Consider the following 12,532-nt stretch of genomic DNA (forward strand, 5'->3'; position numbering starts at 1 on the left):
CACTCCCAAGCAGTGCGCAGAACCCAATCACACGATGGAGCTCTCCCTCCATTGTCCAGACTCACCTCACAGCACCTCAAATTGCACAAAATACACACTCATTCCAAAGTGGGCAGCAAAGATGTAGACTCCCCAGAAACACACAGTATTGCAGAACAGCTTACAAACATTTCTCAGAACACACGCTTCATAACGATTGGACTCCTTCACGACATCCGGTCATGTCCGGATGCATAGATTCGCCTCCTTCTGCGCCAGCATACTCTTGTCCAGGAGCTCTAAAGCATGTGACAGAAAACTGACTTGCCCGACAATACATACACAATTTTACACAAATTCCAAATTCATCCTATAATGCACGGACTTTCCTCCCTACACACGGTGTCAGCCCACAATGCAGAGACTCGTCTACAAAGCAAATAATTAACCCATCATGCACCACAACTGCCAGATATGCCCCCAAACACACGGAACGTGCACCACAACACCAAGAAACACTCACCCATCATTTACCTAGACCAACTTATGATGTCACACCTGCGCCATGACGTAAGACTCCCACCATAGCCCATAGAATAGTATCACAATACACAGGTTTCTCTCACAATGCAAAAATTCTCCAGGAAAGCCAAGTTTTGCTCCGTGAGGCATCCAACATCACTCTAATGCTTAGATTTGCCTCAAAATGTCTTGCACCACAATACTCCCCAAATGCCTCACAATACCTACAATGAACTTATAGCGGACAGAATTGCCCCACAATGTCCAGACTTACCCCCTCCCACCAAGACGTGCCCTATAACCCACAGGTAAGCTCCACAAAGCCAAACTCCCCCTATATTGCACAGCCTCACTCTACATCATAAACTCACCCCACTATGGTAAGAATAGACTTAAAATATTCAACCACAAATTCCCAGTCTTGCCACACAACACTCAGACGTCTTCCAACGCACAAACTAGCTCCACAGTCCCTAGATACAGCTAACTTACTATGGACAGGTGCACCCTATGACACAAAGGTTTCTCCCGCAAACACAAAACTGTGTTCTGAGGCACAGATTCACCCCAACACACACACAATCACTCCGCAAGGCAAATACCCCACAAAGAAAACATGTGTCCCCAACCCCTAAAATTGCCCTAGGACACACAGACTTGCCCCACAGGATGAAGACATGCTCCACATTGCACAGTTACTCTCCTTGACAGACGTGCTTTACAACCCAGCCCTGCCTCACAAGGCACCCTTGACCCACGACCTAGACACAACCTATAGTGCGCTTACTCGCCCCTGCAACACCTTGGCAAAGCCTCCAGTGAAAAGAACCCTACAATGTACAAACACCTTGAAAATGCACCGACACTTCCCACAGCCCCAGAATGGCCACAGCAGGCTCAGACTTTCTCCACAAAGCAAATTCACCAGGAAGCACCTAGAACAAAATCACAACTTACAAAGTCACTCCGTGTCAGGTTCTCCCCACACTGCACTGACATGCTCCAAAACACTCAGACTCACCTACACACACAGAATCTCATCACAACCTCCCCTCATCCCACAAATCAACACATGACCAACAATACTACAGACAAGCCTCATAATACACAGACTTGCCCCACACCACTGAGAGACCCTGTGATGCATAGACATGCACTACCACACAAACTCACCCCGCAAAACAAATCCTCACCCAGCAGAAAGATCCTGAACTCAAGACATGTTCAATCATGCACTGGCATACCCCACCACGCAAGATTACATCATAAAGCAGCTATGCCTACAGCACACAGGGTAATCCCACAGCACAAGCATAAGCTCCCTCACACCCAGACTCACCCCTAATAATACACATTCTCTTTAAAACAGCAGAACATACCCAGCACCCCATCCAGAATCAGCCTATATCATACAGTGCGCAGCACGGACCACAACTTCCAGAAATGCCATATTATGTAAAGACACAACCCCACCTGAGGGGACGCCCTGCCTTTAAAAAACCCACATAGATTCCCCATGAAGCACAGACATACCCTACAATGCAAAGACTGGCCCTGTGACACAACACCTTACTATAGAATCTCCAGAATCAACCCATGACACATAGTCTCACCCTACGACTCCAAGATACATCCCACGATGTACAGACCGCAATGTATAGACCACAACACCTAGACATGCCCTACAATGAGGACATGTTCCCTCAGTCCATAGATTTACCTGATGGCACATCCAAAAAATCGTAGTCATAAAAGTCACAACACTGCAGATCACTCCCACAAAGCACAGTCACTCCAAACCGGATGCTCAGGCCTTACAGGGCCCATAGTTCATACAGATAACCCACCACCCACAGCTTTGCCTCACACCCCGGAGCTATGACTCCTTTAATGTAGAGAACAACCTCACGGTGCACACATGAATCACACGAGTCACAGAGTGACACCATGAGAAACTCGCTCACAGGACAAAGGGATTTGAGAGCGATGAATTGACTAACGCTCCACACACTTCACATGTACTTGCGCCCCAGCACTTAGGCCCACCTTCCTTCAGACAGACTCACCCCACGACATCTAGCCTCGCACCCACTACACAGAGGCATGCCACCTAACCCAGAAACTAGCCCTGGGACGCTCAGACTGGTTTCTCATATAAGAGCCGTACACAGAGAGACACAGTCCACAGCACACATATTCATCCCACAGCACCCAGCCTGGCCCCAGACTTCACAGACACCCCTGATAATAGCCAGACCTGCTACACAATACTCAGAAACCCTCACAACATCAAGAAAAGCAGGACGATATGTACGCTTCCTCTAGAACATTCAGATTCCCTTTGTGAGGCGGACACTCTATCACATTTAAGCCTCAACGACAAGTTGTTGCTCCACAGGACACAAACAGAGGACCCACACGCTCACACGGAACTTTGGCAAGTGACTTCACTTCTCTGAGTCTCTATACCCATTTGTAAGCATGGATGAAATACTTCCTTGTCAGCCACTCCAAGGATGAAATGAGATAATTTCAGGAGAGAATCAAGGCTCAGGACACAGTCTTTGGAGCAGGTGTGCGTGCTCCCAGGCCCGGTGGTGGAGTAGAAGGAAGAAAGGTTTGGTGTCAGTCAGGCCTGGTTTTGAATTCTGCCTCTGACACTTATTGGCCATATGATGCTCACGATTCGCTTTGATTCTCTGACCCTCAGTCTTCATTTGTCAACTGTGGACGACACTGGTTCCTGCCTCTGAGGCTCTTGTAGGGGTTAAACAACACCAGGTATCTTAATCTGAATTTCTAGCCAAAGAAAAGAAGTAGAATGGGGAAAAAGGTAGGAGTACCTTTGAGCCCTTTGTCCTATGCAGGCCTGGGGAAGCAGAAGGTGGGATGAAGGCTGTGTGTGCCGTGGGCTCTGGCTGGTCAGGCGGCAACAGGTGGGCCCTGCCTAGGGCCAGAGGGGAGAAGGAGGATAGGTGCACACCAGGGTCTCCAACAGAAATGCCCCTGATGGCAGCGGGATTGGAAGATCTGAGCAGCCACCAATTGTGGCCTTCAGATGATAAAAGTCTGTGTTATTGGACCATAGTTGCCATCTTCAATAATCAACATTTTTCAAGGGAGGCCATCTTTTAATGCTTATTTTCTTGGCTACTTCAAGAGCAGGAAGAAAATCTTGAGCCCCTTCTGCTGGCTGAACTGTAGAAAAGCAGGTGTAGAAATGAGCAGAGAAGTCTTTCTGGAAGAAAGTGGCCAATCTACACACACACGTTCATCATAGATAAGTACACACACACCAGAGCACACACACACACACACACACACACACACACACACACAGTGCCACAGATGTTCATACTGACACAGACCTTCAGGTGTGCCATAATCCCACAGAGCATACATTCTTTCAGCCACAGCCAAAGACATATGTTTGCACAAATATGAACATATAACCCAGAGTCCCAACAGGGATCATCTCATGTATACACAGGTACACATATGCATACACACAGATGCACACAAATGCCCACAGTTCTGTATGTAGGCACAGAGCAATGTATAGTCATAAATACACACTCCACACTCACACAGGCCCAGAGAAGCACACAGAGACATATGTATGCTGACCTAGGCATCCAGAGGACGTGCTTACTGATTCATAACCTCAAAGATGCAAAAACACAGATGCACACACATACACACATACAAAAACACATAGATGCTTCTAGAGGCTCATGAGGTGCACACCCATTCTCAGACAGCCCCAGACATTTATGCAGAAATGTAGACAAGCCCACATGAACCCACACAGACACACAGACAGGCGCACGGAGTCATCCATATGAAGACACAGGTGTATGTGTTTTTACTGATAGAGACATGGAGACATTTACACAAACACTGAAATATGGAGATTTATTCATAGGTAGATACATGGGTTTTAAACATGTACTTACTACCATTTTCATGCTCATGGAGTCACATGAATCTACACACAGAGGCATAGTTCTTATTAAAACACACCTGCACACACATGTTCCTGCCTATACATGCAATCTAAGTGCCCATGCTCACCATGAAAACGTATAAACGTGCACACATGTGCATGAATAGAAATGCACATGGAGATGCACATGGGAGTATTTACACGTGTTGGTGTGTATATGGAAACACAAGCATGCAGGTGTGCACACATAAATGCACTTGTACATGGACACATATACGTGCACACACGGACACAACAGAGGTGATCCATAAAGAAACCTCTACATGCATATATGCACACAGATGGTGCTATATACACTTAGAGAGACATGCTTCTATATATAGAGAGATATGTATGATATATAGATACAGGGGGAGAGGAAAACGGGGAGAGAGAGGGAGATTGATTTATACGTAGAAGCGTATACCTACACATATAGACACACAGGCCTAGAGAGCCACACAAAGTACACACAGGCAAACACATCTGCACTCACACACAGGCTTACTCAGATGCACAAGAGGAGCATGCAGAGTCACACGCACGTGCAGAATCTCAGGTATATTCACAGAGACACAAGCATGTGCACAGAGACAGAGATGCACAGGGACTCACACCCATATAGACTCACAAAGATACAGACACAGAACCTTGTGCAGATGTGTGCAGATACATATATACAGATTTATACATATGCACACATTCCACATGACTGTACACATAGACACAGAGACCCACAAACACACCTGAAGAAACCCAGAGACACACAGGTACACAAGCATGCATGTCTATTGGCCTGTGCACACAGACATAGAAAGGCAGAGAGCAGCACACCTTCACCGACACACACTTGCACAGACACTTGTGTGTATAGTCACGTATGCATGCAAAGATAAATGAGCATATGTACCACAGAGACATGCACAAACAAACAGGGACAGAGACATATGAGTACACATAGACAGGCAAAATTCCCGTGCGCAGAGAGTCCTCAAATACACACAGCAACATAAATACCTGCACATGAACACATGGATGCATTCACCCGGAGAGTCATCCAAAGAAATTCATTCTCATGCAGACAGATTTATGCAGACCCACACACACATGTGCCCATAGACATGAAGATGGTCACACAGACATACACGTGCAACCAGAGGTGGATAAACAGATGCATAACACCAAGACGTGCACGGGTGAATATAGAAATAGACACAGATAAAGAGCCTTACAGGCAAGAATGTACAGGTGTAGACACATAGACTCACACTCACACACACATATACATATATTACCTACACACAGATACATAGACATGCAGAGGCTCATACAGATGAATTTGCAAACAGTAAACATGAGGACTAAACATGTCCACACAGGCATAGATACTGTCTATACACATGGTCTCAGGCAGAGATATATACAAAGAAGACAAGATTTCACCCACTCAGATGCTGACACACTCCAAAACCCCCTTACAGGCACATGCACACAGAGCTCTGTAAATGCCCTTGCGTATACAGACACATAAATTCACTTGCAAGTGTACACTCAGATGCCAGGCACACCCACCCAGAAATACACAAGCACACAACATCTTCAGCCTATAAAAGCGAGAGATATATACATATATCTACAGACGACGCAGACCCAAACACACTAAAAAAATACAGACAGATCCACAGGCACACAAATGCACAGACATGGACCCTCACACGTCAACATATACACACATTGGCGTGTGCGCTCACTAGAACACACACACACGATGATCTACAAATGTACTCTTTTACCCACGCAGCATTCCAGTCTAAATGTACATCAAATATATGAATGCACAGACACATATATATCTGCCAGCATAAGCATATAGATGCATACATGGACTTAATCATGCTACAAACAGAAACTCAGACGTACACATGCACAGACATAGAGACACATGCAGATTTATACATATGAAAACAGAGACTCAACCACATGTAAAAGGACACATAAATACTTTTTCAAAGGAGGCAGTGACTTTTAATGCATCTTTTTCTTAGTCTCTTCAAGAGAAAATGAAAATTCTTGAGCTCCCTCTGTTGACTATACTATATAAAGCAGATGTGGAAATTACCAGAAAGATCTCTAAAAGATCACATATGTTTTTGTGTGCACACACAGATGCATCCACACACTTCTACATGCACAGAATCACAGACACAGAATCACAAAGAAGCACAGAAATATAAACATGCATAGGCAAATATAGAAAGATCCATAGATGGCTATACACACACACCACCAAGGCATCACAGAGTGTGATATTTAAGGGCATGGCTATTGAACTTGGAAATGAACAAAACCAAACCTGCGTTTGCATCCCAGATCCAGCATTTACTGGCTCAATGATTTGGGGCCGTTTTCCTGCTTTCTCACCTATATCATGGGGCTAGTATTAACACCTAGCTCTGAGAGGTGTTTGCAGATTCAGTGAAATGAAGGGCTTAGCCTGGTGCCTGGAATGTCACAGATGCTGCTGCTGCTGCTCTTTGGTTTTGCTAGAGCTGAAGTTCTTAGCTGGACGGGGTTTGAGTTTTGTGGTTAAAGTGAATGGTTATATTAGAGAGGTGAATTAGTTAACATTATTTGGAAATGATATTAATGAAAAATAAATTACCTTCCCAGACAAGGCTATTTCTGAAATTTTCAGAGATGAGAAGGGCTTATTACTGTCCTTGGCAAATGGAAAGACCTAAGACAAATATTTCCTGCTATTGTTGTTTGTTGTGGTTGTCACTATTATACGTTATTCGTATCCTTTTCCTTTTTGCAGGAGGAGACAGAAGATTGAGAGGGCCAGCGGAAGCGCGGAAGAGGGCTTCTTGTCCACTGCACGGTTGCCACCTAGTGACCATTTTGAGTAAGTACAGTATTTGTGGATTGCTGAGAAGTGTCCCTAAATTTTCACCCATTGCAAGGTTGTGTAACTGTCCTGGCGAATAAGCTGGTATACATCAAGTTACAGTGGTTTCTGCTATACAGTAGTTCCTACCCTTATCCACCGTTTCGATTTCCGTGGTTTCAGTTACCCGCACTCAACCGTGGTCCGAAAATATTAAATGGAAATTCCCAGAAATAAACAATTCATAAGTTTTAAATTGCACGCCGTTCTGAGTAGCATGATGAAATCTTGCGCCGTCCTGCTCCGTCCCATCCAGGATGCGAATCATCTCTTAGTCCTGCATATTCCACCCGTTAGTCACTTGGTTATCAGATAGACCGTCAAGGTATCACAGTGCTTCTGTCCAAGTAACCCTTATTTTACTTAATAAAGGCCCTAAAGCGCAAAAGTAGTGATGCTGGCAATTCGGAAATGCCAAAGAGAAGCCACAAAGTGCTTCCTGTAAGTGAAAAGATGAAAGTTCTTGACTTTATAGGGAAAGAACAACGTCGTATGCTGAGGTTGCTAAGATCTACAGTAAGAACGAATCTTCTATCCGTGAAATTGTGAAGAAGGAAAAGGAAATTTGTGCCAGATTTGCTATCACATCTCAAAATGTAAAAATTACAGCCCTAGTGAGTGATAAATGCTTAGTTAAGATGGAAAAGGCATTAAATTTGTACAATAAGATATTTTGAGAGAGACCACATTCACATAACTTTTATTACAGTATACCGTAGTAATTGTTCTATTTTACTTTTATTAGTTATGGTCATTAATCTCTTATTGTGCCTAATTTATAAATTAAACTTTGCCATAGGTATGTATGTATAGGAAAAAACATAGTCTATATAGGGTTTGGTACTATCCACGGTTTCAGGCATCCACTGGGGGTCTTAGGACACATCCCTGGGAATAAGGGGGGGACTGCTGTATTCAGAAATTTAAAATAGTAATAAAATAAAAAGAAGTCATTCTTTCTAAAGTTCTTTCCCCCACTCAGTTTTCCTCTGGGCTTCATCGAGACTATGTTCTATAGCAGTGGTCTTCAGACTTTCTAATTATAGGCTACCTAAAAGAATTTTGAAAAACTACCCTGTCAAACATCTTGAAGTTAGCTTCTGAAATTTCTTATCATAAGTTTAAGTATTTGTACAGTTATCATTTGCAGCATATTATAAATACTTATACTTTTAAATAAATGATTTAACCACATTTTTACATCCATCCAATGAGCTAAAAATACCATGGAAACTTGACACTCATCATTGTTAATTAAGAGCAAACAAATAAGAAAAAACCATGAACAGTCAGAAATTTTACATGATTTTTATCTCCTTGAAAGCACCATTCCATGCAATGTCCCTCACATAATTAATCCTAATGTAATATATTTTTATGTTTAAAGGCTTTTTATTGGTCACTCTACCATACATCTCTGCAAAAAAGTATATACGGATTGAAATACATTTTCCTATAACTCTAAGCCTCTAAGTATTAAATGTTTTATCATTAAATTATTAGTAGTACACAGTTTATCAGAATAGTATAAAATTTTACACATTTTGATAAGTGATTATTAAAAATGAAAACTAGAATTTGGTTGGAAATGCTTTCGTTAAGTGAGTTCGATTGTTTATTTTCCCCCAAATTAGTTCATGACTCAGAGGATGACTATTACTTACTTCTAATGAGACAGAGCGCAGTATATATAAATTATATTCCTATTTGTCACTTTTTTTTTAACATCTTTATTGGAGTATAACTGCTTTACAATGGTGTGTTAGTTTCTGCTGTATAACAAAGTGAGTCAGTTATATGTATACATATATCCCCATATCTCCTCCCTCTTGCGTCTCCCTCCCACCCTCCCTATCCCACCCCTCTAGGTGGTCACAAAGCACCGAGCTGATCTCCCTGTGCTATGCGGCTGCTTCCCACTAGCTATCTATTTTACATTTGGTAGTGTATATATGTCCATGCCACTCTCTCACTTCGTCCCAGCTTACCCTTCCCCCTCCCCGTGTCCTCAAGTCCATTCTCTACATCTGCGTCTTTATTCCTGTCCTGCCCCTAGGTTCTTCAGAACCATTTTTTTTTTTTAGATTCCATACATATGTGTTAGCATACGGTATTTGTTTTTCTCTTTCTGACTTACTTCACTCTGTATGACAGACTCTAGGTCCATCCACCTCACTACAAATAACTCAATTTCGTTTCTTTCTATGGATGAGTAATATTCCATTGTATATATGTGCCACCTCTTCTTTATCCACTCATCTGTCGATGGACACTTAGGTTGCTTCCATGTCCTGGCTATTGTATATAGAGCTGCAATGAACATTGTGGTACATGACTCTTTTGGAATTATGGTTTTCTCAGGGTATATGCCCGGTAGTGGGATTGCTGAGTCATATGGTAGTTCTATTTTTATTTTTTTAAGGAACCTCCGTACTGTTCTCCATAGTGGCTGTATCAATTTACATTCCCACCATGAATTAATATGCATTTTGAGGAGCATTATTTAAACCATGGAGAAATCAATTTGGGGACACCTCTTGTTAAATAGTTTGCTAACAAAGTAAATAGAAGATTAAAATGATAATGAGATTTTTATCCACTTCAAAATGAATAATAACTTTATTTCTTATATGTAATTTAAAATTAAAGTGTAATATGTAGCTAACGTGTGTAAAACAAGGAATCGGATGGCATGCATAGTTTCCTTTGGTAAACATATACCCTGGTGTTGGGTTTCTGGAAATAACTAAGAATAATGTATAAAAAATTTTAAAAACATTAATTTTATTACGCCACAGAATCAAACTTTTCAACCATATTTTATGAAAGAGAAGAGTATATACATAGCTGAAAAATAATTGGTCTGGCAACTACCATATTTTAATTTTTGATAATAGGAGGTAGAAAATATGTAATTATTTATAAAATGAAATGAGGATTGACTTAAATTTGGAAAGATATTTCAAGATACAATCTGAGAAAACAGGTTTTAACTAGTTTAATTGAATGATGTACCTTATCTGAAAGAAATCACATACAATTTCTATGTGGAAGTTTTAGCTGTGTAAACATTTTGTAGTACAAAAAACATTCCAATTATATTTAAAAGAATCAGCATCAACACTATATTTTGCTGTTAGTTAGGAGGTGCTTTTCTTTCCAGTTAATGACACATGTAAGTGATTAGTATTGAGAATAGCTGCAAAATAATGCTTAATTTTAAGCAAGTAGGAAACGAAGTTGTTCTTGGGCAGATCAGTTTTAGGCAAGAAGACACATGGATCTTGAGAATCTGAGCGTGGATTTCGTACAAACTACCCCTGCTCGCATACTTTCTGAAAAGAATTCATGTACCAGTAGCCTAGTTTGGAGACCACTGTTCTAGACTGTCTTCAGCAGGATTGCTCCAGAGCAACGTATTGTCATTGTTAGGATAACCAGTTTATTGTAGTTCACAGTCACGAGAGTGCAGTGGAAGTAGCTGCCACTCTTGAACTTCTGCCAGATGCTTCTATGACTGATCACGCTTGAGCAAAATGGTCTGGAAGGGATTATTTTGTTTTGCTGATAAGTGTATGTATTGACTAGTCCTCCATTGTCTGATATTGGAGCCACTAGCCACATGTGGCTATTGAGCATCTGAACTGTGGTTAGTGCAAACTGCGATATATTATTCTAAGTGTCAAATACAACACACGGCAGATTTCAAAGACAGGGCAAACAGAAATGAAATATTTCATTAATATTTTTATATTGATTACATGTAGAAATGATACTATTTTGGATATATTGAGTTAAACAACATACATTATTAAAATTAATTTCACCTACTTTTTAAACTTTTTAAAATATTGCAACAGGAAAATTAAAATTACATATATGGTGTGCATTATATGTTATATATGATATTGCTGCTCTAGAGCTTATATTGGAATTCTCTAACTTCCTCTAAAAGCATGACCACAGAGAACATGGATTTGTCCACTAATATTGGTATTCTGATGTGGCCAGTTCCTTTTACTAGTGTTTGGGTTTCTGAGTTGGGGAATTTCCTGTTGTTAAGCAGGAAAAAGTTAAAAAACAAACAAACAAACCAATATTCCACTAAGGATATTTAAAAAGTAGTCTTTCATTAGTACCTAGAAATTTTCCCAGTATGAACTTTGGATGGCTTCTCAGTGGGTACATGTGAAGCTTTTCAAACTCTTCAAAATTGTCAGTGGCAGATGTTGCATTCTATTGAAGATATGAAGTGTTTCATCATATTTGAGATACTTTTTAAAGTAATTATGTTTTTATGTTAACACTAAGAAAGAAGAAAAACACTTCCAAATAAATTATGATGTAATGCTTCATATCCATAGAATTTTAATTTTATACTTACCGAAAGAGCTTTTTGGGGCATATATAGACATATATTTTTTATCATATATCATGATACCGTGAGTATATAAGGCAGTGACATCTCCCTTTCAACTGCCTCCTGGCCGACAGGGATTGTAAAATGCCACTGATTATAAGGCACATTCTGATTTCAGAGATATGAAAATGTGAAGAAAATATGCATCTTAGAATCGTTTAAATACGGTAAGTCATTTGTCAAGGAAAAAGGATCATGGAGGACAGAAAGCCAAACTCCAAGACATCAGCCTAGTGAAAACACCTTTTCTGTTTATGATTGTATTTACAAAAATACACAATGTGGCTCTTATTTAAAAATTTATCATAGTGCACTTAAATAACATTACATTATACATTTCATCTTAGTTGTTGTTAGGTGGTTTTCTTAGCTTTCTTTTATTTGTTTCCTGGCTTGGAAGTGGGAGAGTTAGGGAAGAATCGTGATGGGTGGGGCTATGGCTGGGCACAGACTGGATCACCCCAGACTGAAAATGTCTAGCATCTCTGTAGTGAGAACCACTTAGCACAGTCTTGTGTGAGGCTGTGCCTTCAATGGCACTGTTTGTTCTTCACAAGTGTGCTAACAGAGGCAGCCTTTAGCTTCGTTTTAACATATTCAATGTATCCTTTCTTGATTGAAGGGCCTAAAAGTGGGAGGAATGGAGATTGAACTGCTTTCCTAGTTTTTGTTTTACACA

At 41.0% G+C, this 12,532-nt stretch overlaps 1 protein-coding gene across 1 annotated transcript in view; it reads left to right on the forward strand.

Moving 5' to 3' along the window:
* LOC309652748 (uncharacterized protein) overlaps positions 1-12,532 on the forward strand; it is a gene marked incomplete at its 5' end in the record, with an annotated part of 44,247 nt that overhangs the window by 13,407 nt on the left and 18,308 nt on the right. Inside the window, one exon of the mRNA XM_082446760.1 lies at positions 7,305-7,391. Coding sequence (XP_082302886.1) covers positions 7,305-7,391 — 87 coding nt within the window. The remainder of the gene's footprint in view (positions 1-7,304; positions 7,392-12,532) is intronic.

Source organism: Balaenoptera physalus (genome assembly GCF_965194825.1).
Source record: "Balaenoptera physalus genome assembly, chromosome: X".
NCBI classification, from domain to species: domain Eukaryota; kingdom Metazoa; phylum Chordata; class Mammalia; order Artiodactyla; family Balaenopteridae; genus Balaenoptera; species Balaenoptera physalus.